This window comes from Dipodomys spectabilis, unplaced genomic scaffold (assembly GCF_019054845.1).
Source record: "Dipodomys spectabilis isolate Male_0828 unplaced genomic scaffold, ASM1905484v1 ptg000108l, whole genome shotgun sequence".
Classification (NCBI taxonomy): Eukaryota; Metazoa; Chordata; class Mammalia; order Rodentia; family Heteromyidae; genus Dipodomys; species Dipodomys spectabilis.
The window spans coordinates 18,410,405-18,438,138 of NW_024870785.1; the positions used below are offsets into that span (position 1 = coordinate 18,410,405).

The 27,734-nt window shown below is 41.2% G+C and overlaps 1 protein-coding gene across 3 annotated transcripts in view; it reads right to left on the reverse strand.

Annotated features, from left to right (window-relative positions):
• Positions 1 to 27,734, reverse strand: part of Csnk1g1 (casein kinase 1 gamma 1) — a 158,704-nt gene that overhangs the window by 15,644 nt on the left and 115,326 nt on the right. For all 3 annotated transcript variants that reach the window (XM_042687714.1, XM_042687711.1, XM_042687713.1), the window contains 7 exons: positions 26,209 to 26,360; positions 24,732 to 24,966; positions 18,352 to 18,437; positions 15,912 to 15,996; positions 15,504 to 15,652; positions 14,608 to 14,715; positions 6,063 to 6,173 (listed from right to left, as the gene is read on the reverse strand). In XM_042687714.1, coding sequence (XP_042543648.1) covers positions 6,063 to 6,173; positions 14,608 to 14,715; positions 15,504 to 15,652; positions 15,912 to 15,996; positions 18,352 to 18,437; positions 24,732 to 24,966; positions 26,209 to 26,360 — 926 coding nt within the window. The remainder of the gene's footprint in view (positions 1 to 6,062; positions 6,174 to 14,607; positions 14,716 to 15,503; positions 15,653 to 15,911; positions 15,997 to 18,351; positions 18,438 to 24,731; positions 24,967 to 26,208; positions 26,361 to 27,734) is intronic.

The window sequence follows — 27,734 nt, forward strand, 5'->3', positions numbered from 1 at the left end:
TTCCAGCACATGATTCCTGTTTATGTGGGTGCTGGGGAGTGGGAAAAGGGACCCCGCTGGACAAACCATTCTGCTGTTAAAGATCTTGGCTGAAACATGGGAGAGAACCACAAAATAGGATAAATGGTTCGAATATCGTAAGCCCTTGGGTAAGTAACTTCTATTTGAGACTGTTCTTACAAGTTGAAAGAATTATATAAAAAATGTATAGGACAGTAGTGAGTATAATACCTGGTATATAATAATGGAGGTGGCAAGATATAGCAAATAAGAACTGGGCTCCAGAATTAGTCAGCTCTGGGCCTGAACCTCATTCCCACCACTTACTTGCTGTGGGTCCTTGGGCAAAGTTCACAATCTTTCTATGCCTGAGTTTCCTAGTCTGTAAAATGGGACAATGCTGCTTACCTACTGGAGTTGCAGTTCAAATAATGCACAAAAAATGCCTATCCAGGGCTATGATATGTCATGATGTATGGTAATAGCTCAATAAATGTTTATCTCATTGTTAATCACCGGCTACAATTGGTGTGTGTGTGTATGTGTGTAGATGGGTTAGTGCTAGGGCTTGAACTCAGAGCCTTTCTCCCTTAACCTTTTTTGCTCACAGCTCCACAGCTTAAACCACTTACTCACTTCTGGCTTCTTGCTTGTTAACTGGAAATAAGAATTTCTTGCATTTGTCTACTTTTGCTGTTTTTTTGTTTTTGTCATTCATGGGGCTTGAACTCTGGGCCTGGGTGCTGTCCCTCAGCTCTTCAGCACAAGGCTAGTGCTCTACCACTTGAGCCACAGCGCCATTTCCAGTTTTCTGATGGTTAATTGAAGATAAGAGTCTCACGTAGCTTCCTGCCTGGGCTGGCTTTGAACCACGATTCTCAGATCTCAGCCTCCTGAGTAGTTAGGATTTAGTGTGAATCACAGTGCCTGACTTTACAAATGTTTATTCTTATCTGTCTCTAGTTTTGGTGTCCTTACTAGCAGCTTATTTGCATACATTCCTCAACAATCATAGAGGAAGATGGGAGAACTGTTTAGTACATATAGTCTTTGCAAGAGATGGTGAATACTACCTACCAGCAATTTATAGCCACCATGTTTTAAATCAGAATAATTATGGTTCTTTTTTTTTGGGGGGGGGGGGTCGGTTGTGGGGCCTGAACTTGGGGCCTGGGTGCTGTCCCTCAGCTCTTCAGCTCAAGGCTAGCACTCTACCACTTGAGCTACAGTGCCACTTCTGGCTTTTTCTACTTATGTGGTGCTGAGGAATCGTTCAGGGCCTCATGCATGCAAGGCAAGCACTCTACCACTGAGCCATCTTCCCAATCCAACTATGGTTCTTATTAAGAACATAAATTATAAAAAATTTTAAATAATACTGTGTGGTTAGCAGAAAATATCTACATTATTAAATCTGGATTGGTTAAAGGGAGAGCTAAACTTCTCTAAGTCAAAGTTAGTATCTGATTTGTAAGAAACCCGACTTTTATCTTTTTTTTATTGTTTAATGTACCATACATCATGATCCATATTCACAAAATGTAGAGCCCATCCTGACCTTATCTTGACATAATAAATACTATACAAAATAGTATTTGCCTTCTGCAATAAAAAGATTTTCTGCCAAGTATCACTGGCTCATGCCTGTAATCCTAGCTACTCAGAAGGCTGAGTTCTGAGGATCATGGTTCTCAGCCTGCCTGGGCAGGAAAGTCTCCAATTAACCACCTAAAAACTAAAAGTGGAGCTGTGGCTTAAGTGGTAGAGCCCTAGCCTTGAGCAAAAAAATCTCAGAGACAGTGCCCAGGTCCTGAATTCAGGCTGCAGGACTGACATTTAAAAAAAGGAAAAATAAGCGAAGTTTTCTTATTAATCTAATCATTATTTTAAAAATTAGACAAAAAAGTGTAGGATATCCTATAGGACTTCTAGAAATGACACTTCAAAAAAGACTCATAGTTTTTTTTGTTTTTTGTTTTTTTTGTGTGTCAGTAATGGGGCTTTGTCCCTGAGCTCTTTATTCATAATTACTATGAACACATTTTATACCACTATTCTAGCTATATTACACAAGCTCATATGGGTAATCCAGGAGAAAGATTAAGTACTATTTTGATTTTTACTCCTTAAATTTGGTAATATTCCTTGTAGGAATTTCAAAACTTTAAGTTACATGTCCTATTTTCCAAAATGTCAAAGCAGCAGAGCTGTGTACCAAAGTCATTCCTTGGTCCTAGACTTTTTTTTTTTTTTGGTCGCTTGTGGGGCCTGAACTCTGGGCCTGGGCACTGTCCCTCAGCTCTTCAGCTCAAGGCTAGCACTCTACCACTTGAGCCACAGCCCTACTTCTGGCTTTTTCTGCTTATGTGGTGCTGAGGAATCGAACCCAGGGCCTCATGCATGCAAGGCAAGCGCTCTACCACTGAGCCACCTTCCCATCTCCTCTTATGTATTTTAATATAAACAACTTCAGAACAACTTTTTTTTTTTTTTTTGGTCGGTCATGGGGCTTGAACTCTGGGCCTGGGCACTGTCCCTCAGCTCTTCAGCTCAAAGCGAGTGCTCTACCACTTGAACCACAGCATCATTTCTGGTTTTCTGATGATTAATTGGAGATAAGAGTCTCACAGACTTTCCTACCCAGGCTGGCTTTGAACTGCAATACTCAGATCTCAGCCTCCTGAGTAGCTAGGATTACAGGCATGAGCTATTGGCGCCCAGCCAGAATAATCTTTGGAAAAGAAAAATAGTATTGTCTTCTTTTTCTTCCTTCCTTCTTTTTTTTTTGGCCAGTCGTGGGGCCTGAACTCTGGGCCTGGGCGCTATCCCTCAGCTCTTCAGCTCAAGGCTAGCTAATGCTCAAGGCTAGTGGCTCTATACTTGAGCCACAGTGCCACTTCCGGCTTTTTTCTTTTTGCTTATGTGGTGCTGAGGAATCGAACCCAGGGCCTCATGCATGCAAGGCAAGCGCTCTACCACTGAGCCACCTTCCCAACCCCTCTCCAGATTTCTTGGTGTTTGTATAGACAACAGGCACTTCCCAGTTGCTTGATATGCTTATCATATCTTCTTTGGCTCATTTTTACATTCCTGTTCTAATCTTCTTAATGGGGAAGACCCATCTCATTCCCATCCTAGTATTTCTATAAATCTCTTTTGTGTGGAAAACCTAAATTCAAGAAGAAAATACTGGCCTGGGAATGTGGTTTAGTGGTAGAGTGCTTGTCTAGCATGCATGAAACCCTGGGTTTGATTCCTCAGTATCACATAACAGAAAAAAGCCAGAAGTGGCGCTGTAGCTCAAGTATAGAGCCACTAGCCTTGAGCACTAGCTAGCCTTGAACACAGAGAGGCTCAGTGCTCAACAACAACAACAAAAAAGGCTGAAGGCAGGATGTGGCCTATTGGCTATGTATGTCACCTATACTAACATTTTTTTTTCCTGTGCATGTATTTTATTTTATTTTTTTGGTCAATCCTAGGGCTTGAACTCAGGGCCTAGGGACTGTCCCTGAGCTTCTTTTGGTCAAGCACTCTACAATTGAGCCAAAGTGCCACTTCCACCTTTTTCTGTTTACGTGATACTGAGGAATCGAACCCAGGGCTTCATGTGTGCTAGGCAAAGCATTCTACCATTAAGCCACATTTCTAGCCCTGTGCATGTTTTTTTGTTTGTTTTTATGCCAGTCCTGGGGCTTGACCTGAGGGGCCTGGGCACTGTCCCTGAGTTTCTTTTTTGTTGCTGTTGTTGTCAGTCATGGGGCTTGAACTCTGGGCCTGGGCACGGTCCCTACGTGCTAGTGCTCTACCTCTTGAGCCACTTGGTTAACGGGAGATAAGAGTTTCACGGGGGCTGGGTAGGTGGCTTAGTGGTAGAGCGCTTGCCTTGCATGCATGAGGCCCTGGGTTCGATTCCTCAGTACCACATAAGCAAAAAGAAAAAAGCCAGAAGTGGCGCTGTGGCTCAAGTGGTAGAGCGCTAGCCTTGAGCTGAAGAGCTGAGGGACAGCGCCCAGGCCCAGAGTTCAGGCCCCACGACTGGACCCCCCCCCCCCAAAAAAAAAGTAAAAGTAAAAGAGTTTCACAGACTTTCCTGCCCAGGCTGGCTTTGAACCATGATCCTCAGATCTCAGCCTCCTGAGAGGCTAGGATTATATAGGCGTGAGCCACCAGTGCCCGGCTCTCCCTGAGTTTCTTTAGCTCAAGGCTAGCACTCTACCACTTGAGCCACAGCACTACTTCCAGCTTTTTGTGTTCATATGGTACTGAGGAATTGAACCCAGGACACTTCATGAACACAAGGCAAGCACTCTACCATTAAACCATATTCCTAGCCCTGCATGTATTCTTAAACATTTAAAAACAGCTGGGGTACATATGACTTTTGACATAAGACTAAAACACAGTTCTGGAAATTACTTTGCTAATGATTTCCTCCTTCAGTTTTTTTTTTTTGGGGGGGTCCAGTTGTGGACCTGAACTCTGGGCCTGGGCGCTGTCCCTCAGCTCTTCAGCTCAAGGCTAGCACTCTACCACTTGAGCCACAGCACCACTTCTGGCTTTTTTCTTTTTGCTTATGTGGTGTTTAGGAATCGAACCCAGGGCCTCAGGCATGCAAGGCAAGTGCTCTACCACTGAGCCACCTTCCCAGCCCCTCCTTCAGTTTTTCTATTCTATCTCTGGAACGCCTTTGAATTAAATCTCCTTGACGCTCTTCAATCTTTATTATTTTGGTTGGTTGTGAGGCTTGAACTCTGGGTCTGGGCGCTGTCCCTCAGCTCTTCAGTTCAAGGCTAGCACTCTACCACTTGAGCCATAGTGCCACTTCCAGTTTTCTGGTGATTTACTGGAGATAAAGACTTTCATGAGCTTGGCTGCCCAGGTTGGCTTTGAACAGCGATTTTCAGATATCAGCCTCCTGAGTAGCTAGGATTATGGGAATGAGCCACCAGCGCCTGACTCTTCAATCTTCTTATACTAATTTCTCCTATTTTTAATCTATCTCTTTTTGGAAGACTTTTTTTTTTTTGGTCAGTTGTGGGGCTTGAACTCTGGGCTTGGGGGCTGTCCCTGCGTTCTTCAACTCAAGGCAAGCGCTCTACAGCTTGAGCCACAGTGCCTCTTCCGGTTTTTGAGTGGTTTATTGGAGATAAGTGTCTCAAGGACTTTCCTGCCTCAACTGGCTTTGAACTGCTATCCTCAGATCTCAGCCTCCTGAGTAGCTAGGATTACAGGCGTGAGCCACCGGTGCCTAGCCGCCTAGCTGACTTCTTCAACGTTCTATTCTAACCTAATTGAGGCTTTTTTTCAGTTCCTCTGAATGATAAGAACTTTCAGAGAATCACTTGTTGTTGTAACAGCCCAGCCTATCAAGCTATGTTTCCACCCACGAAGAGTTCACCGTACTCAACTGGATTTCACTCAAGACTTTAAAATAGTCCAAAAAGAAAAAAGAAAAAAGATCCACAAAAGGGTCCTCATACTAAACAGAGAAGAAAAATTTTAAACCAGTCCAAATGAAATCAGAAATAATTTTCCAAGACCACAATTACTCCAGGAAGAAAAAAGGAAATTCCAACTTCTTGGATACCCACTCAGAAACAAGTGACTCACAACAACAAATACTCTCAGGTTATCATATACTAAAGCACACAGTATGATGGAATGAGCTAGATATGCAGTCCTCTAGACCTCTATCCCCCAAATACTGATATGCTTCAGGACTCTTTAACATTCACAGGCTTGACACCCAACACATTTCTACCTTGCTGATATTTTTGTAGTCTATTATACGTGGATCAAGGTTATAGGGCTAGGTTAACTCAATGATTAGAAATCATATAGATGTTTCTTAGTCACTGACATGAAGCAATTATTTCACTAAGTGACTCTTACCCCAGTCAACCTGGGCAAAAATCAGTGCATAGTCAGCTACGCATACTCAGCAGTTCACCCTTGCTATTATGTGTCCATTCAAAAGGAGCCCAAGTTTTCAAAGCAAGCCAGCATTCTACCAAGTCAGGCTGGGGAGGCCAGGAAAAGGAAATAAAGGCAGTAAGTACCTGCACTGATCCCCCATGGCGGTCTGCAGCCAAGTGAGACGTCAGGTATGAGGTATTGGTCTGCCGGCTGGGCTGGATTTCCCACTCTCCTCGGCGCTCTGACGATGCAGTCTGCTCAGGCATTAGGAAGCATAAGAGCAAGATATGGAAGGAAAGGTGAAGCAACAGCAAGCAGTAACAAAATCAAGTACATTAGTGCCCCTGTAGAGTTTTGGTTTTTGTTTTAGGTCTTAAACTAACAACTGCTGCAAAGCACTGAGAGAAAGTTAGTGTGGCTACATTCACTTCAGCCTCATGAGCCAAATACTCAAGTCTACACCACATCATCCTCATCCAGATACACAAGAAGTTTTGCCCAAAGGGGAGGGGCAGCCAACCGAAAGCTGGAATCACCTTTTAGCTTCCATACTGGTTAAAATCCCAGGAGTCACTAAGCAGATCATACTTAGAATTTTAAGATTCTTAAAGACAGGGCTAGGATTGTGGCTTAGTGGTAGAGTGCTTGCCTAGCATACATGAAGCCCTGGGTTCAATTCCTCAGTACCACATAAACAGAAAAAGACCCAAGTGGTGCTGTGGCTCAAGTGGTAGAGTGCTAACCTTGAGCAGAAAAAAAAGAAGTTCAGGGACAGTGCCCAGGCCCTAAGTTCAAGCCCCAGGACTGGCAAAAACAAAACAAAACCTTAAAACAGTCATTTCACTGACCAAAAATCTATCTGTCTAGACAGCAGTCAGTGGAGAAAATTCCTGCATTTAGCATAAAATAATGTGTTTTCCTTAACTAGGGAGGCTACTACTCTCAAGATTAACCTCCATGAGACTTTCTACTGAGATAAAATCAGCAGTGGCTGAAATATGTTTTCTTATGGAAAATGAACAAATTATCTTTTCAAAAGCAGGTTCATTTGTCAAGAATAAGGAAAGATGGGGAATAAAAATAAGGCTTGGGGCTGGGAGGGTGGCTCAGTGAGAAAGTGCTTTCCTTGTATGTATGAGGCCCTGGGTTTGACTCCTCAGCACGACATAAGCAGAAAAAGCTGGAAGTGGTGCTGTGGCTCAAGTAGTAGAATGCTCGCCTTGAGCTGAAGAACTGAGGGACAGTGCCCACACCCAGAGTTCAGGCCACATGAATGACAAAAAAAAAAAAGGTTTGTTTTCTTGTTTTTCTAACTCATAACCTCTAATTTGGAATGAAAAAGAGTTTCCTAATTGACATGACCACTATGAATTATCTTGTAGAAAGCAAAAGGAAAATCTTTTCTCAGTAAAAAGACATTGCGTCCACCTTTGCTGCCACTCAGGCTCTCTTCATTCCTTCTTTACCTGTTTTTTAGATCTCATACTATTCTGATCTTGCTCATATGTGACTTTTGTTCTGAAGAATCTGTATTAGGTGCCTCTTCCCCTGGCTGAGGAGGTGTTAGCATCATGATGCTCAGCTGTTACAGTCCTAAGGCTCTACAAAAATGAAAAATGAGTAGTTGGAGAGGCAGCAGTGAGGGATTAGTAAATCAGATTTTAATTGCTGCTAGTATTAGAAATAGCAGCAGGGGATAGGATGGAGATTGCTGCTCTGCATGAAAACCAGTAAGAAGCCTATAAATCTTAGATATTTTCATAACCATTAATGTTGTGCTCTATAAAAAAAAGAAAAGGAAGAAAGGATGTAGTGGTCTGAGGCTCTATATTCACTATCTATCTCCAGGACTTGACAGACAAGAGTTGTTTAAAGCTCACCTTTAAGTCACCTCAAAGGTATTTCCCATAAACCATGTGTAACTTGTTCATTATTAATGGAATATGAAGTCACATAGGTGACAGCATTGTAAAGGATCCTGCTCAGGGAATCAGTAGATTATATAAGAAAGTAGCTGTATTAACTTGCTGGCTTTGTACTGATAGTCTAACATTAATGTCAGAACACTCCAGTGTCTCCTCTGCAATCTCCCTGTGTTCCCCTCCACCCCCACACTTTAAGTCTTATTAAATTGCTCAGGCTGACTCCTAACTTGAAATCCTCATATCTCAGCCTCCTCGCAAGGATTACAGATGTGCACTACCATGCTGATTGATAGACATTCATTCAGATGTTTAATTTTCCAAAATAAGGTGGCAATGTATATCATATTCACACTATTTTATAAACTTACTGAAATAATGTGTTATGTCCACAGAACTCTTAATCTCATTTATTCAGATGACTAGGGAACTGAGACTAAATCTGCTTTTAATATTAGAATTAAAATCTAAAGATATTACTCAGAAAACTAGAATCTATAAGTGATAAGTCTCTTCAGTTCCATTTAAGACTTCATATTTTTGTAATATTTCAAAAGAATTTTAAGCTCCTGAATTATTATATAATTCTGTCAGTTGTCAAAAAAATTAAATACTTAAAAAACACCTAGACAGGGGATGGAAGTATGGTTCAAGTGGTAGAGTGCCAGCCAATGAGCAAACGTCCTGAGAAATACTGAGTTTGAGCCAAGCACTGGTGGCTCATGCCAGGAGGCTGAGATCTGAGGATCACTGTTCAAAGCCAGCTCGGGCAGGAAAGTCCCTGAGACTTATCTCCAATAAAACCACTAGAAAACCGAAGTGGCACTGTGGCTCAAGTGTAGAGCGCTAGCCTGAAGAGCTGAGGGACAGCACCCAGGCCCAGAGTTCAAGGCCCACGACCAACAAAAAATAAATAAAATTAAATAACTGAGTTTGAGTCCCAGTCTTGAACAAAGCATCCAGATGTTTATTTATAAGCTATTTAGTGTTCTCTAAGAGTTCTATGATACAAGTAACTCAACTGATTCTCTCATGAATACTGTTTATACATTGGTTTTTCAGGTAGATAAAATTGGAAAAGGTTGGGGATATATAGTTTAATGGTAGAGTGCTTGTCTAGCTTGTATAAGCCCTGGGTTTAATTCCCAGAACAGAGAGAGAGAGAGAGAGAGAGAGAGAGAGAGAGAGAGAGAGAGAGAGTGTGTGTGTGATCAAATCCAGAGTTTCACGCCTTGTGTGTGTGTGTGTGTGTGTGTGTGTGTGTGCGTGTGCGTGCTGAAAACATAAAAACACATACACTAATTTGTGTGTATGTGTGTTGGTGGGGAAAACAAGCTCTCTCTGCAAGCTAAGCAGGTATTCTACCACTGATTATACCACTAACCTTCTTATGCCCTACAGGCAGGTACCAGTGACTCACTAGCTACTTGAAGAGAGACCTGGTGGACTTTGGTTCAGAAGAAAAAAGGCAGAAAAGGTTTTTTTTTTTGTCGCTTGCGGGGCTTGAACTCTAGGCTTGGGCGCTGTCCCTGGGCTCTTCAGCTCAAGGCCAGTACTCTACCGCCTGAGCCACAGCGCCACTTCCAGTTTTCTAGTGGTTTATTAGAGATAAGAGTCTCACAGATATTTCTGCCTGGGCTGGCTTTGAACCTCGATCCTCAGATCTCAGCCTCCTGAATAGCTAGGATTACAGACGTGAGCCACTGGCGCCCATAGAAAAGTTTTTGAGAAACCAGTTAACTAGCAAAATGTTGGACTGGAGGCTGGTTCAAAGGGAGGAGTTCTAGCCATGAAAAATCAAGCTGAGGGCCTAAGAGGCCCTAAGTTCAAGCCTCACAGTACCAACTCTCCAAAAGGCAGAGAGATGATCAATTATTAATAATTATATAGGGGCTGGGAAAGTGGCTCAGTGGTAGAGCGCTTGCCTTGCATGCATGAGGCCCTGGGTTCGATTCCTCAGCACCACATAAGCAAAAAGAAAAAAAGCCGGAAGTGGCGCTGTGGCTCAGGTGGTAAAGCACTAGCCTTGAGCTGAAGAGCTGAGGGACAGCGCCCAGGCCCAGAGTTCAGGTCCCACGACCGGACCCAAAAAAAAAAACAAAAAAGAAAAGAAATAATTATATATTAATAGTATTTCCATTCTTACTGAAATAAACATAAGTAGAGCTTGTTTATATAAACTTCTGTTAACTTGTTGGAAGAATTAAGATTTTTATTTTAATGAAAATAGTGAATCCTTTTTCTTTTTACTTTTGGTGGTGCTGAGGCTTGAACTCAAGGCCTCACACTTGCTACACAGGTGCTCTGCTGCCCAAGCATGCCATCCATGCATGCATTCACACTTAAGCTGCTGTTTCAGTTTCTTCTTGGGCTATTTTGGGGATAGGGTTTTGTTGTATTTACAAGCTGGTCTGGACTGCAATCCTATTTTGTGCTTCCCTTTGTTGCTAGAATGACAGGTGGGTACCAATATTCCCAGCCATGTGCTTCCCCAGTGGCTTGGGAGAACAGGTATATACCACTACATCTAGTTACTGAGATGATTTCTCATGAATTTTTATGCTGGGCTGGTTTCAAACTTAGCTTCTTATCTAGCTAGGATCATAGGATTGAGCCACTTGTGTACAGCTTGGGACTGGCTATTCTTTAGAGAGGGTTTCATTTCCACTGAGATGAATGTTTGGACTTCAATGTGTCTATTTACACTTCTAGGATGACAGGCATGTACTACTGTATGGAGCTACTGGTTGAGAAGGGGATTCATGAACTTTCTCCACCCCTCCCCCCAACCTTGATCTGTGATCCTCACTAACTCAGCCTCCCAAGTAGCTGGGATTACTAGCACGAGGCAACAGAACCCAACAACAGCAAGCTATTTTCAACCTTTTTTTTTTTGAGCTGTTATTGAGGTTTGAACTCAGAGCCTTGTACTCTTTGGCCTTTCTTGCTCAAGGTTAGTGCTCTAAGGGCTGGGAAGGTGGCTCAGTGGTAGAGTGCTTGCTTTGCATGCATGAGGCCTTCGGTTCGATTTCTCAGCACCACATAAGCAGAAAAAGCTGGAAGTGGGGCTGAGGCTCAAGTGGTAGAGCGCTAGTCTATAGCTGAAGAGCTGAGGGACAGCGCCCAGGCCCAGAGTTCAGGTCCCATATGACAAAAAAAAAAAAAAAAGTTAGTGCTCTACAGAAATTGAACCAGAGTTCCACTTCCAGCTTTTTGATGGTTAATTGGAGATAAGAGTCTCAAGGAGCCGGGTGCCGGTGGCTTAGGCCTGTAATCCTACTCAGGAGGCTGAGATCTGAGGATCATGGTTCAAAGCCAGCCCGGACAGGAAAGTCCGTGAGACTCATCTCCAATAAACCACCAGAAAAAAAAAAAAGAAGTGGGTGGCACTGTGACTCAAGCGGTAGAGTGCTAGCCTTGAGCTGAAGAGCTGAGGGGCAGTGCCCAGACCCAGAGTTCAAGCCCCATAACCGACAAAAAAAAAAACCAAAAAAAACGTCTCAAGGACTTTCCTGTGGCTAGCTTTGAATTTCAATCCTCAGCTCACAGCTTCCTAAGTAGCTAAGGATTATAGGTATGAGCCAATATAGCGTGGCTCTCCTTCAATCTTAATACACACGTGGTTTGAAAGTCTTTTTTTTTTTTTTTGTCTGAGATTGGAAGTGGAACTCCATAACTGACAATTTACTGGCCGGTGCTCTTACCACCAGAGCCACTCCTCCAACACCTGAATTCTTTTTTTGGTACATTTTTTTATCGTAAAAATGCTGTACAGAGGGGTTACAGTTACATGAGTAAGGTAATGAGTACATTTCCTATAGAGTATTGTTGCCTCCTCCCTTGTTTTCCCTGAATTCTTTTTAATCTCCAAGACCATTGCCTGGCTACTACCACTTTCTGCACATAAAAGAATTACTTAAAAATCTTTAGACCTGCTGGGCACCAGTGGCTCATGCCTGTAATCTTAGCTACTCAGGAGGCTAAGATCTGAGGATCCCAGCTCAAAGCCAGCCCATGAGATTCTTATCTTCAATAAGCCAGAAAACCAGAAGTGGAGCTGTGGCTCAAGTGGTAGAGCACTTGCCTTGAGCTGAATTGCTCAGGGACAGGGGTTAGGCCCAGAGTTCAAGCCCATGACCCCCCTTCCCTCCCTGCACAAAAAATCTTTTTTTTTGTTTTTTTTTTGGTCCGGTCGTGGGGCCTGAACTCCGGGCCTGGGCGCCTGTCCCTCAGCTCTTCAGCTCAAGGCTAGCGCTCTACCACTTGAGCCACAGCGCCACTTCCGGCTTTTTTCCCCTGCATATGTGGTGCTGAGGAATCGAACCCAGGGCCTCATGCATGCAAGGCAAGCGCTCTACCACTGAGCCACCTTCCCAGCCCACACAAAATCTTTAGATCTTATATTCCTTCTGAAATTAAGAACCAATTGTCCACCCCAATATTACAGGAGCTTCATCAAACAGTCCTAACCACTTTCCTATAGCCTAGGATTCCTTTATTCACATCAACTATTTTAGCTAAATCAAACTAGATATATTTGCTACTGTTCATGTATTCTATCTGGTTGGAATGCCTTGGCTATCACCAATTAATTCTTCTGAGATAATTTCATACAACTTCTGTCATGAAATAGTCTGTCATGCTCTGACTACAATACTCACAATGCTTTTTCTATTGTTTTGTGTTATACTTAACTAGCTTCCTGGCTTATCCACTTGTCAGCTCTTTGAAGACAAGGACTCTTATCTTGTTATCTACAGGACACTTTCACCAGAGCAGGTTCTCAAGCTCAAATAGGGATAACTATGTACCTTTGGCAAACTGTATGGCTTGGTGGGAAAAAAAACAATAACAACAACAAAAAACTATACATTAAAGAGGACACTTGGCTCAAGATCTTTCCCAGCAGAACTCTGCATTCTTGGTAAATGGAATTCTAGCATCTGTTTTTTTTTTCCCCTCTTTTTGTGCCAGGCCTGTGGTTTGAAATCAGTGTCTGGGTGTGTCCCTGAGCTTCTTTTGCTCAAGGCTAATGTTGTTGCGTCTCAACTTCACTTCTGGTTTTTCGTGGTTAGTTGGAGGTAAGAGTAACATGGGCTTTCTTGCCCAGGCTTGCTTCAAATTGCAATCCCAGCTTCCTGAGTAGCTAGGATCACAGGTGTGAACCACCAGTACCCGGCTTCCCCACCTCTTCTCCCTCCCCTCCTTCCCCTTTTGATGCTGGTACAAGGGCTTAAACTCAGGGGCTTTTCTGTTCACAACTGGCATTCTACCACTTAAGCCATGCCACTAGTCCAGCACTTTAGGGGGATCAGTCGTAGGGCCTTAACTCAGGGTCTGGGCACTGTTTCTAAGCTCTTTCATTCAAGGCTAGTGCTCTACTACTTTAAGCCACAGCTCCACTTCTAGTTTTCTGGTAGTTAACTGGAAGAAGAGTATCACAGACTTCCCTGCTTGGGCTAGCTTTGAACTGCAATCCTCATATCTCAACCTCCTGAGTAGGTAGGACTACAGGAGTGAGCTACCGGTGCCTGGCTTTAGTCTGACATTTTTGTTCATTGAGAATTGGGAAGTCTCATGTCCTTGCTGGGTGTTAGCCTCCAGAGTAGCTAGAATTACAGAAGTGAGTCAATGGTGCCAAATAAATGTGTGCATTTCTGTTATTCTTCACCTATATACTTGAGCCTGTGCATCTATGAGATGTATTTTTAAATATTTTCTTGTAAAATGTCTGTTCATATGAAAAGAATGGGGTCAAGAGGAAGGGTAGCAAGCTAATTTGTTGTGTGTTAACAGTTATTATATAATCTATAATTTTCTTCATTTATCTATTGATGCTTAGGTTTTTGCTTATTGATTTAGATTACATAAATTTAAAAATTCAGAACTAAAGAACAAATGGCAGAACACCAGCTGTGAGCAAAAGAAAAAAAAAAAAAAAAAAGAAAAACCAAGTGAGAATGCAAGGCCTGAGTTCAAGTCCTAGTACTGGACACATGTGCGCGCAAGTGCGCAAATACACACACACACAAATACAGAGTTAAAAACTCTTTGTTATATTACTTCACAGACACTTAGCCCTTTTTCCCCTTATTTTTCTTTTTTGCAGTGCTGAGAACTACACTCAGCACCTCAAGCATGATAGGCAAGCAAGTGCTCCAACACTGAACTACACCCTTTAGCCCTTTCTAAAAATGTTCTAGATCCCTAGTTGTTCCAAACAACTAGTACTGAAGGACAGATAACACGGTCTTTTCTGATCATGTCTGTCATGATACCTGCCACCTCTAGAATTAATCTGGGAACAGTGGCAACAAGTGGTGTGAAGATTCCAGTTTATACCGAGGTCAGCTGGAAATTCAAATTATCTTCCCCCTCCCCTCTCTTAATCAGTTAGAACAGAGCAGAATTGGCATAAGCTTCAGACTGAATTGCAGATGAAACCAAGTGGACTAGCTGGTATATCGGGCCAGTAACAGACTGCCTCACATCCTGAAACACAACCAGTTCCTTTCAATCAGCATACTCTGTCAGGCCTGGAGTCCTTAAATTATATGCCTCATAAAAGGTACCTTTTCCCCTATCTCAATCTAACTACATAGGCCCCGAAGGTTACTAGAATGTTACATTAAACCTGTGAGAAATGGCAATCTTTTTCTTCTTTAACTCCAGAATAGACAATAATAGTGAGGAGATGGACAAGTTAGGTTTTAATATTAGCTATGAAGAATGGGCTTGGCTGAAATAATGAAGAACCAACATATACCTGATTTCGAAGAGGCTGTTGCTGTGATGGCCGATCCCTGTGTGTGTGGCTTTCTCGAGTTATTGCAGATGCACCAGAATCTACATGAACTGACCCTACTGGAGTAGGCTGAAAAGATAACAGTCAAATAGGAAAAACAAGTCCAACCTGCTGTCTCTGTAAGGGACAGTATCATTCTAAGCCTCACAGGATATTAGTAATATTTTTCAGCTATTCACCTGTTTCAGTATCTGCTACATAGAGGTCCTGTGGGGCACTGGGAAGAACTATGAATTCAAGTATCCTAGGGAGCTGGGTTCTACTTCTAGAGAAGGCAAGTACCTTCATAGTACTAACTTGTGAATTGTTCAAATAGAACTGACAACCTTCCCCACCACCCCCAATCTAAAACAAAAAACAACAACAACAACAAAAAACAAATGGAACCAAACTAAATTGGCTTAAGCACTTGGGAGATAAAACAGAAGTTTGAAGCTAGTATGAGCTAACACAGTGAGCCCTTGTTTCTTTACAATTCTACTGAGTGTGGTGGCTCATGCTTGTAATCCTAGCCATTTAGGGGTTGAAGATTGGGAGGAATGTAGTTTGAAGTTTGAGACTACAAATGTAAGACCTATTGGGTACGGAGGAACAAAAGAGGCGAGGAATGTGGCTTAAGTGGGAAGAGTACAAGTACAGATCCTAAGTTCAAACCCCAGTTTGACAAAAAAAAACAAAAAACTAACTCCTAATTCCAAAATCTTATGAAAGCAACTTATGTCAACAACTTGAAAAGACTGACAAATGTAAAGTCTACACTCAAGGCAATTTCTCTCCCTAATACTAAAAGCAGAAAGATGGGCAAGAGAGGCAGTGCTGGTCTGAGAAAGGAAGTTATGGGGTAAAAAGACACTTACAATAGGTCTCCCGACCCAATCGTAGGCATAGTCAAAGGTGTAGCCTTTTCTTTCAAAAAGGTCTGTGAAGAGGGTCCGTAAATACTCATAATCAGGTTTTTCAAAGAAGTCTAATCGCCTAACATACCGAAGGTAGGTTGCCATCTCCTCTGTAAGGAAAGAATTTTGAAAAGGTTATGCTCTTAGCTAAATGCTTCCCATGGAGGTAAGGTATGGCTCACAGGGATATTTGCAGAAACTGCATGAAATCAGTAACTTCTTTTTGGACCACATAAAAGTGATACAATTACCTTGGTTTGATTAAGAATAAAAGCAAATATAAATTATGTGGAAAGCATTCTACTGCAGTAGTGGACTTGGTCTACTTTGAAGCTTCAATCACACTTGAGTATCCTTTTAGCATCCTACCTGGAAAGTTCTCACAGAGTGCTTCAATGGGAGTATTCCTTTTGGTGTCACCGATTTTTTGATATCTCTCTTTTAATGTATCGGCCTGTGGAAAGTAAAGAAAGGAAGTTACTCAGAAGGAGGTACTAGGTATGGGAGGTTCAATTTTTTCAGACATAATGGTTGTTTTATTCAAATCAGCAAGATGTGTTTTAGTCAATCTCAGATTTTTTTTCTAACACTAACAAATAAGTATATATAGAGATAGTGCAAACATTGGATATGTGCAAACATTTGCTGGGTTCTAGAAAGTGACTTGGAAATTTGTCTTGTGTTTTCAGATAAATGCCATTAAGTATGAGATTAAGTTTAGCTAGGACAAGGAAACAGAAATATGTCACATTATTTTCAAAGCTGAAGAAGCTCAGTAAATATAGCTGTCCTAATCTAAAAAGCACTGTCTAACACAAGTGAGCAAAACAAATGCAGTTTCACTATATACATACTGAAAAAAAAGACCAGAAGTGAAAAAAAAAGACTCTTCAATAACGTGAATCCAAAAGAGAAATAATTATTTGTGGAATAGTTGTGGCTAATGGCAAGTGTGGTATGTCAGGACCTTGAAGAGGCTGAAATATATAGTACGCTTTGGGACACTACACAGAGCATATGGTCTATGGACCAACAGTGGTCTCTTGAGGAATATTCATCTAGCCTGGTTCATCTAGAATTAAGCAATAACAGTTGCTAAAGAAAGTTGAAGAAGTGGAAGTGGCGCTGTAGCTCAAGTGGTAGAGCGCTCGCCTTGAGCTGAAGAGCTGAGGAACAACGCCCAGGCCCAGAGTTCAAGCCCCACGACCGACAAAAAAAAAAAAAACAACAAAAAAAAGAAAGTTGAAGACATTTAAAATCTATCACTGCCACTAAAATAATTCATGAACCATGAGAGAGTTTCAAGCAATTAGTAATACCAAACAATAATGTCTTTGTTTTGGCTACATGATGAGCAAATATTTAAAGCTGTTGGGCCCAGGATGTAGCTCAAGTAGTGCAAGCAAGAGGCACTGGGTTCAATCTGAAGGAAAAGAGAAAGGAAGGAAAAGGAGGAGGAAGGTAGGTCACTCAAAAAAATTCTGGGGGCTGAGAAGGTGTTAGAGTGCTTGCCTTACATGCATGAAGCCCTGGGTTTGATTCCTCTGGACCACATAAGCAGAAAAAGCTGCAAGTGGCGCTGTGGCTCAAGTGATAGAGTGCTAGCCTTGAGCTGAAGACTGAGGGACAGTGTGCAGGCCTAGAGTTCAGACCCCATGACGGACAAAGAAAAAAAAATTCTGTCACTATCAATGAGAAGATGCATATGAATATGACTAGAAGACATTGGGATGAGATATAAGGAGAGGAACTTGAGGGCAAGGAAATAAAATCTTATTGAAGAGAATGAGGAGCTGAGATTGTGGCTCAGTGGTGGAGCACTTGCCTAGCATGTGTCAAACACTGGATTTGATGCCTATCACTCAAATAGTAAAGAGGGGTGGAGGGTGAGGATATAGAAACCTTACTTTCTAAGACAATGTCCTAGAAAGCACAGCAAAAGCAATGAATCATTTTACCCTCTGGAGAGAGAGGGTGTAGGAGTTCCCCAAGCTACGGATTCTTTCTACACTAATATATTGGGAAAAAAAAAAAAAAAGACTTAAGATGGTTAGAAGCTCACCATTTCCTAGTTAAGAGACACAGCAATTATACTGTTTATGGTTATGTTAACTGTGAAACATACGGAAGTGGTGCTGTGGCTCAAGTGGTAGAGCGCTAGCCTTGAGCTGAAGAGCTGAGGGACAGCGCCCAGGCCCAGAGTTCAAGCCCCACAACCAGACCCAAAAAACAAAAAACAAAAAACTGTGAAACATAAGCACTGTTTTGATACCTCTCCAATATATCTTACAAGTAATAGCTAGTGTCTAACATGGTACATTTATTTAATGATGCATTTGAACAGCAATGTTAAATCTGGACTTTCATTTTAGTCAGGTGGGTGCACAGCCTTCACAGGATGAACAAATAGTTTCCATTTCCCCTTAGAAGCATACACTGCTAGCTTTTCTGGTAAAATGTGTAGCAGCTGCTGTCATCTACTTGTTCCAGAAATTCCCTGACATTCTGGGAACTACCATTAGGTAGCAGGAGGAGGGATAGCAACGCACAGAGAAAGCAGCACTGCCAAGGCTGTGAGACAATGAGAGGAAAGATTATGAAAAACCTAAACACAAAGAGGAGAGGATTAAGAGTGTGAAGAAGACAAGTGTGAACAGCACAGAGCTCTCAAAGCCCAGGTGGGCATTTCCAAGGTAGGCTAATGTAACCAGTCTGTTTCTCATCCCTGCAGACAACCTCCCCCTTTGTGTTTCTCTGAGACACCAAGCCAACAGCCCCTGCAGTTACAACTGAGCACTTTCAAGGATACCTTGAGTCCTTGCCAGGGTAGGCTGCCTCGGAGGAAATACATGAACATATGGCCTAGGGCTTCCAAATCATCACGCCGGCTTTGCTCTAAGAGGGAAGACAGATCACACGTTATGTTGGCAGTTATTAAAGCAGAAGGAGGTTCAAAACCAAGTAATCCCTTCAGAAACCCTTCTGCTCTGGAAAGGCTCTGCTGACTAATTCTCTGAATATCTAAATCAGGAGTGGTACTTTATATCAAAACCAAAAACAAATGTAGACTTCCTTTTGTCAGTTGCTGGCAGATAAATAGCAAGTACAAGAAAAAAGCCTAAATTAAAGCCAACCTCTAGTCACTAAACAGTGAGTAAACCATTCCTCGATGTTATCACCTGCCCAGAAAGTGAGATAACAAAAATGAAATGCTATTTCCAGTATATAGGCTACAATTACCCTCTCTCTCTGGTTACTCACAGGGAAAGGAAGCAGCAGATTAAGCAGCTGAAGCTATTAAAATAGTCCACTCTGGCAAGGCCTGCAAAGACACAAGCCATAGAAATGCCTGGTGGACATGCTCAGCAATTTTTTTTTTTTTTTGGGTCCGGTCGTGGGGCCTGAACTCTGGGCCTGGGCGGACATCCCTCAGCTCTTCAACTCAAGGCTAGCGCTCTACCACTTGAGCCACAGCACCACTTCCAGCTTTTTTTTTTTCTTTTTGCTTATGTGGTGCTGAAGAATTGAACCCAGGGCCTCATGCATGCAAGGCAAGCTCTCTACCACTGAGCCAACTTCCCAGCCCCATCAGCAAATTTATATCCATCATACAAGTGTATACTTTAAAACTCAGTTTCATTAAAGAAAACACCAGTGCATCCTCTCTTAGTTCATATCTGTGTTGTGGAGACATAAAACAATTTGGGAATTCTTGGAAATTAAAACAACTTGAGTGAGGATGATGGCAGAATATTTAAGACATTTTTGCAATTTCATTTCAGAAAATACCTTAAACATTCTTTTGATGTCAGACTGAATATTAGTATATGCCTTTATTTCTGATTTGCTAATTATGATTCATGGTATATGTTTTATGTGTTCATTTTTCAAAATCATGTTTAGGGTTTTAGCAAAAGAAATTATAAAAGCAAAGCTAAGAAGCTACCTCCAACTGTATTTTTATTTCTGAGACAGGGTTTTGGTTTATAGCCCAGAATGGCCTCCAACCTTCTGCTTCCTCTTCCCAAGCACTAGGTTTATAGGCATACACCATTACCCTGGCCAGGTACTACCTTCATCTTGATGTGGGGTTCCCCCAGCTGTGCAGAAAGCAAAATCCAAGACTGTCATATAGGAGGAAAAGCTACCAAACTAAACTCAAAATAAAGAAGCACAATATGTTTAATTGCTTCATGAAATTATAGGAAATTTGTATAAGAAAGAATGAATAAACTCCATAGGTTAGATGAAGAAAGAAAACTTTCATAATGGAAAGAGGTCCCTATGACTAGGTATGTAGCTCAGGGTAGAGGGCCTGCTTAGCCTGCACAGGACTCTGAGTTTGATCTCCAACACACAAAAAGGGGGGAAGAAAAGGAAAGCAGGCACCCCCATAGAAAATAAAAATAAAAACAAGCTAACAAAAAAAAAAAAAATGAAGATGTGAATGTGGCTTAGTAGTAGAGTGCTTGCCTCGCATGCTGAAGCCCTGGGTTTGATTCCTTAGTACCATATACACAGAAAAAGCCAGAAGTGGCGCTGTGGCTCAAGTGGTAGAGCACTAGTCTTGAGCAAAAGGAGGCTCAGGGACAGTGCTCAGGCCTAGAGTTCAAGCCCTGGGACTGGAAAAAAGATAAAAAGTAGTTTACACGCACACACACACAAACTAAACATCAGACCTGGTCTACATGGCTTGTATGATTTTTGCAATAAAATATATATAATTGAAAAGCTAAGCACTGGTGGTTCATGCCTGTAATCCTAGCTACTCAGAAAGCTGAGATCTGTGAATTGTGGTTCAAAGCCAGACCAGGCAGGAAAGTCCGTGAGACTCTTCGATTAGTCCCCAGAAAACCAGAAGTGACACTGTGACGCAAAGTGTAGATCAGGGACTGTGCCCAGCCAGGTCTCAAGTTCAAACCTCACAACTAACCAAAAAAAAAAAAAAAAGTGTGTTTAAATGAAAACAAACCTAATTAGATGCAAACTGTTAAAAGAACATAAACAGAATTGAAAAGCAGTATGTGTGAGTTTCTAATACCTTGTACAAATAAAGCAACACAGAAACTGTAGCAAATTCTCAGACTGAATCATTCCTTATCATCTCTCCATTTTTATATCTACTTCCTGTGACAAGAGGTCCTTGGATAATAAAATATTCACTAAACAAATGGCTGAATTTTAGCTGAGCACTAGAGGGCGAACTATCTACATCTTCAGAATTAACAAGGCTCCATAGGGAAAATTTCATAGCAGAGTCAATTATAAAATGAATTTTTAAAAATTCAAATTAAGTAGAATAATACAGCAAATTTAAAATCCTGAGAACCATAAATAAATAGCTATAGAAAACTGAATAACATGAAAAACAACAGTTACTAAATCAGATCAATGATCTTGGTTTTGGCTCATCCTTTCCATTAATTTAACTCAATGAAATGAAGTCATTAATTAAGTCATCAATTTTGGGCCTCAATTTCCTCATCTAAAATAGTCTAAAATTCTAAAATAATTGATGCCAAACAAGTAGGACATTAAAAAAAGGAGTGAAAAATAGGAACATACTTTTTACACTTTGGGGGTTTTTTGGGTGCCAGTCCTGGGGGCTTGAACTCAAGGCCTGAGGATACTATGGCTGAGCTACATTGCTCAGGTCTAGCTTACTACCACTGGAGTCACATCTTTACTTTTTTTTTTTTTTTTTTTGGTGGTTAATTGGAGATAAGAGTCTTAATGGACTTTCGTGACTAGACTGGCTTTAACCCATGATCCTTAGATCCCAACCTCCTGCTGCAGCTAGGATTACAGGTGTGAGAACCAGTGGAGCATGGCTCTCAACACTTTTTCTTATTCAATATTTTCACTTGCCCTCTTCACTTGTTCTGGGAAGTCATTTTCATTTGCAAAAAAAAAAAAAAAGGGTTCTTCACATCATCCTTTATGATCAGAAAGATATGCTTGATTTATCCTTAATTTTAATACGATTTTAGATTAAATGTATTTTGTTCAAAGAAAGACATGATTGCAACCCATTATTTCTTACCCTAATTTTAACTACAACATCCCTCAAATTAGGCTGTCTCAATCAGGGCTTAGACAGCAGAGAAGGTAGTTTATCTAATTTGGGAATGTCAGAGTGGGAAGCTTTTTCCCATGTCCTGCTCCATTATAAAAGAGCAGTTCTCTCCAAGTCATTGGACAATACATCTCTCCATGTTTTTTCCTTCTCATTATATATAAAAGATGCAACATATTTAGAAATCAATAGCATTAGAGCTCCTATGGGGTTTGATACCTGAGACAGAATTTAAAGGTAGCAATACTTATTCCCAGCATTGTGGAGGAAACAAAGCATGGTGGTAGGTTGGATCAGACTTGAAAAACTGTATCTGAGGAAATCCAAGTCTGAGATAAATTTAAAGTTCTAGACAGCAGTAATGACAGCACAAGAAGAAATGAAGGACCCTACTCTGATACAGAGTAGGTGGCTTAGGACAGACTTTTTTGAATAATTAATAATAAGGATGATTACCATATGGAGTGGCCTTGCTATTATCAGGCACTAGGCTAAACACTTTTATATACATTATTCCACAAACCTTATGTTTATGCATATTAATCATTATACAGGATGTCTGTTAAAAGAACTATTTTCACATCCATTTTATAGATGAGATAACCAAAGCTGAGGGAAGACCTTTACAGGACCAAAATCACAACTATTGCCAGGTAGGATCTATATTTCTTTTTCTTAATCATTGAAGCATACCTTATATAAACTAAGGAGATAACAATCCTATATCTATTCTTGATCCTCCTGACAATAATAATAAAATCAGGATAGAAGCCCAGGAAGCATGGATTAGATCCATAACCTCTAGAGTTTGTCAGTTAAACACGTATGACTTTACCATAAGACTCAGTCTTTCTCCTATAAGCAGATACTTCTCCACTCGCCACCCCCCCACCAACCCCCCCCCCCCCGGGTCCCCTGTTGTGGGGCTTGAACTCTGGGTCTAGGCGCTGCCTCTCAGCTCTTCAGCTCAAGGCAAGCGCTCTACCACTTGAGCCACAGCGCCACTTCCTCAGATCTCAGCCTCCTAAGTAGCTAGGATTACAGGCGAGAGCAACCAGTGCCCCCAACTAACCAATTTGTTTTGGCATGAAAATGAGGACAACCTTCCAGTCTAATCACATTTAATAAAGAGGATTTCCACATGGTTGAAAACATTCTGACAGCATTCATTATTTCAACTGTTTTTTATCATACTATTTGTAATGTCTTTTTTTTTTTTCTTTTTACCATCATTAGAATCCTGACCTGAATACTTGCAAAATTTATTTGATGAGGCAACTTAGTAGACGCTATAGTGGCCTTCAAAATACTTACTAGTATGTAACAGCTTTGCATTATAAATCTTACATAACTAGCTCTGCAAAGAGTATAGAAACTGATAATATTCTCATTACACATAGTTTTTCTTTTCTTTTGTTGTTTTTTGTCAGTCATGGGGCTTGAACTCAGGGCCTGGGCACTGTCCCTCAGCTCTTCAGCTCAAGGCTAGTACTGTCCCACTTGAGCCACAGCGCCACTTCCGGCTTTTTTCTTTTTTTTTGCTTATGTGTGCTGGGGAATCGAACCCAGGGCCTCATGCATGCAAGGCAAGCGCTCTACCACTGAGCCACCTTCCCAGCCCCTGTTCTCAAACTCTTTTGCTCAAGCCTAGTACTCTACCACTTTAAGCCACAGTGTCACTTCTAGTTTTCTGGTGGTTACTTGGAGATAAGAGTCTCACAGGGCTGGGAATATGGCTTAGTGGTAGAGTGCTTGCCTAGCATGTATGATGCCCTGGGTTCAGCACCACATAAACAGAAAAAGCCAGAAGTGGCACTTTGGCTTAAGTGGTAGAGCACTAGCCTTGAGCAAAAAACGGCTGAGGGACAGTATCCAGGCCCTAAGTTCAAGCCTCAGGACTGGGAAAAAAAGTCTCACAGACTTTCCTGCCCAAGCAGGCTTGGAACTGCAATCCTAGAATCTCAGCCTCAAGAGGCTAGAATTACAAAAGTGAGTCACCAGTGTTTGGCTTAGTATCGATTTTTAAATATACTTTTTCAATTAGCTAGGAAACTTTTCTTCAAATAGACTCTTCCAAGAAAATCCAGTATGTAAAACAAATAAGAAAAGAAGGATTTTTTTTTTTTTTTGAGAACTGGAAAGAGGCCTAGGACTCTGCCTACTTGGCTTCCCTCCTGCTCATTAGGCTTCTCTCAGAAATACCCTTTCTTGAACTAGATCTTCTAACAAGGAAGATCGTCTGCCTTGATTAGATCGTCTAGTAATTTTTGTACAGTTTCCTTATACCCAATAAGATACAAATACCAAGGTAAAACAAATATATTTTTCATTGAGTAAGACAGGAGTTTCAAATGATTATGTATGTAATAATTCATGGTAAAAAGAAACCTACTAGCTGAGCACTGGTGGCTCTGGCCTGTAATCCTAGCTACTCAGGAGGATGAGATCTGAGGATCGCAGTTCAAAGTGAGACAGCTCAGCAAGACTGTAAGACTCTTATCTCCACTAAAGCACTCAGAAAATCGGAAGTGGTGCCCTGCCTCAAGTGGTAGAGTGCTAGCCCTGAGCTGAAGAGCTGAGGGATAGCATTTAGGCCCAGAGTTCAAGCCCCATGACTGACCAAAAAAAAAAAAAAAAAGACCTACTCAATGTTAGTGAAGCCTTCTTTCTCAAAACAGACACTAGCCTGGTGCCCTCTCTCTCAGGACTGTCATACATGAGGGCTTTACATATATAAGTACCTGACCTACAATTATACTCACTCAAATACTATTATTTGGTTACAATAATCCACAATCTCACAGTGCTGAGAAATGAGGTACCTAGAACCATATGTGAAGAATTAAGAATTCCTAAGTAATCAATAGGGTAACTGGTAAAATTATTAACTACCATTTCAACTTCTCAAATATAAAAATCACTTACCTTTGACTAGGAATGTAGTTCAGTGGAGTGCTTGTTGAGCATGCATAAGGCAAAAAATAAAAATAAAATTCACTTACCTTTTAAAGCAACAAATACCACAAGTTGTAATGCATGGGGATAAAAGTGTTATTGGAACAGAAAGCTGTTCAAATGACCTGCCCCGTTCATGGAGAAGAAAATAAACACACCTTTGCCAAGATGTGTGTTGATAGACATATATCTTGCAGTTCCAGTTAAACTTTTGTGCTCCCTATAAGGTATGTGTTTTTTGGTTTCAGGATCAATGTATTCCTTGGCCAGTCCAAAGTCTATAATATGTATAACATGTTCTTTCTTATTGCCTTGTCGGCCGATCAGGAAATTCTCTGGCTTGACATCTCGGTAAATGAGATTCTTTGAGTGTACATATTCCATTCGAGAAAGCTAAAAGAAAAAACGTGATAGAAATACTTTAAATAAGTATATTTTTAAAAATGTCCTTTCTTCCCTCTTTCCCTTCCTTCCTGCATAAGACTAGCCTAATTTACTTGTTGTAAAAGTTCTAAGAAAAATGAGGGCCAGAGAAGTTAATACTGGCCTGACATCAGTCAGTCAATAACAGAAGCAGGACTACAGTTTTTATGCTATAGTAAATACAACCTAAAATAATAATCACCCAGTATTATTTCAAATTTCATTAAGCTGTTCTACTTAGTATAAAAGGGAATCTTAAGCAATTAGATTGTAAATTCAAAAGTAAAGTCCATCTTTTAGTAGTTCCAAATGTTTTCTGAGTAATAGGTGAGTCAATCACCACTTCTTCAAACAAAGATATATTTGAGGCTTTCTTCTGAGAGCCTAACAAACTTCTCAAAAGAATTGTCACAACTGCCCTTGGCCAACCATTGTATATAATACACTAAAGAACTAAGGCAAATACTTCATCACCCAACTTTGAATGGGGGTTAATCCACTGTGTTGTATTGTCAATATTTTGGAATTTGCAACCTTAGGAAGACATGATATAAATTCTATGTGTTTGAGAGCTATAAATGAAACATTGAAGAATTTACTTGAATTTGTCAAATTCCACCCAATCATCCTCTTTCCCTGATTAAAAAAAAAACTGCATGTTTCCAATTAAGTTAAGCAAGGTATTGCTTCAATGCACAAACTCTTTTTTTTTTTTTTTTTTTGTCGGTCGTGGGGCTTGAACTCTGGGCCTGGGCGCTGTCCCTCAGCTCTTCAGCTCAAGGCGAGCGCTCTACCACTTGAGCCACAGCGCCACTTCCGGTTTTCTGGTGGTTTATTGGAGATAGGAGTCTCACGGTCTCTCCTGCCCGGGCTGGCTTTGAACCATGATCCTCAGATCTCAGCCTCCTGAGTAGCTAGGATTACAGGCTTGAGCCACCAGAGCCCGGCCACAATGCACAAACTCTTAAAAGTAAACTACAGATTGTGTGAGTTCTGAGTAAATCATCTGCTCCTCCTCCTTCCTCCCCTCCCTCGCTGCTCCTCCTCCTCTTCCTTCATTTCTTATTTGCCTCAACTAGCTTCTTAAAATTCCATCAATCCTGTACTAACTCACTAGGTATTTACTACAGCTAACAAATTGACACCAGAAGGTCTACAAGGGTCCTGGTTAGGAAAGCTGCCTATCTTCTGGAATAACCAATGCCAACCTACCAATTGAATAGCAATCATTAACACTGTCTTCAAAGTAAATGTTCGGTCACAGAGATCAAACAAATCCTCCAAGCTAGGGCCAAGGAGCTCCAGCACCATGGCATTATATTTCCCACACGGCCCAAAGTAGTATACCTGTGGGAGACCTTCACCTGAAAAGAGAGGAAATGGGGTAGAGTAGGAAACACAAAAAACAAAAATATAAGATAATTGCATCACCAATGATTATGACATTAATTAAGTATAATTGGAGAGATTTCAGTTTCCTTTTATAGTCCTATTAGAAAAGTTAAGAGTGAGCATAATAGTGTCAGTGAGAACTATTAATGGGTTGAAAGGGCTAAGTCATTTTACAATATGTTCAGATAAGCAGTTATTTAATACTAGAGTGCCAAAGGCATTTCCACTACTATATATAAAAGAGAATAGTCCCTGATCCATTATTGGATCAGCATGCAAACTATTTTTCTCAAAGGATGCCTGGAAAGTGCAATATCATAAAAGGTTCAAAGGACGGTTCGATGAGCTCAAAGGCCAGGCTACAGACCTTGCTACATTAGCTGATTTCATTAGCTACATGGAGTTGTCTGTAACTGCTACTCCAGAGAGTTCAGATGGAAGGAACATGGCCAAAAAGGGTGCAGCTGGCCCTAGGCCAGCACAACTGGTCCCTTCTCACAGGGAACCTACATAATGTTCTGTTTTCTATCAACTGGAAAAGTCAATAGACACTTAGCATTTAGTTGCTGATAAGTAATTATGCAAGGAACAGGAGGAAAGAAAATATAAAAAACAATAAAGCTAGGTTTACTCCAGATTTGAAATTTGTGGTTATAAGAAGTCAAACTAGATTTTTCTCACCTAAATTACAACTTGTGAGTCAATTTCCTTACTTTTGTACCAATACTGGGGTTTGAATCCAGGGCCTGGGCACTGTCCCTTATCTTCTTCACTCAAGGCTAGCTAGGGGCTGGGAATGTGACTTAGTGGTAGAGTGCTTACCTAGCATGCATGAAGCCCTGGGTTCAATTCCTCAGTACCACATAAACAGAAAAAGCTGGAAGTGGTACTGTGGCTCAAGTGGTAGAGTGCTGGCCTTAAGCAAACAAAGCTCAGAGACTGGCAAAAAAAAAAAAAAAAAAAAGTGGGGAAGGAGGCTACCTAACACTTTACCACTTCAGCCACAGCTCCACTTTGTTTTTTGAGCGGTTAACTGGAGCTAACCATGTCATGGGGACTTTGCTGCCCAGGCTGGATTCGAACCTTGATCCTCAGATCTCAGCCTCTTGAGTAGCTAGAATTACACATATGAGCCACCAGCCCTAGCTCTGATTTTCTTTTGGTAGTGTGTTACAAATATGAGACATTCAATAAATGTGTTAAATGGAACCAGGAGAACAGTAAATAGTTATGAGACCATGAATATGGTCCAATCAATCTTATCCTTTTCTCTTTTATCTCTTTCCCTCTTTATTAAACAATTTCAACATGGAGCTGGGCACCGGTGGCTCACACCTGTAATCCTA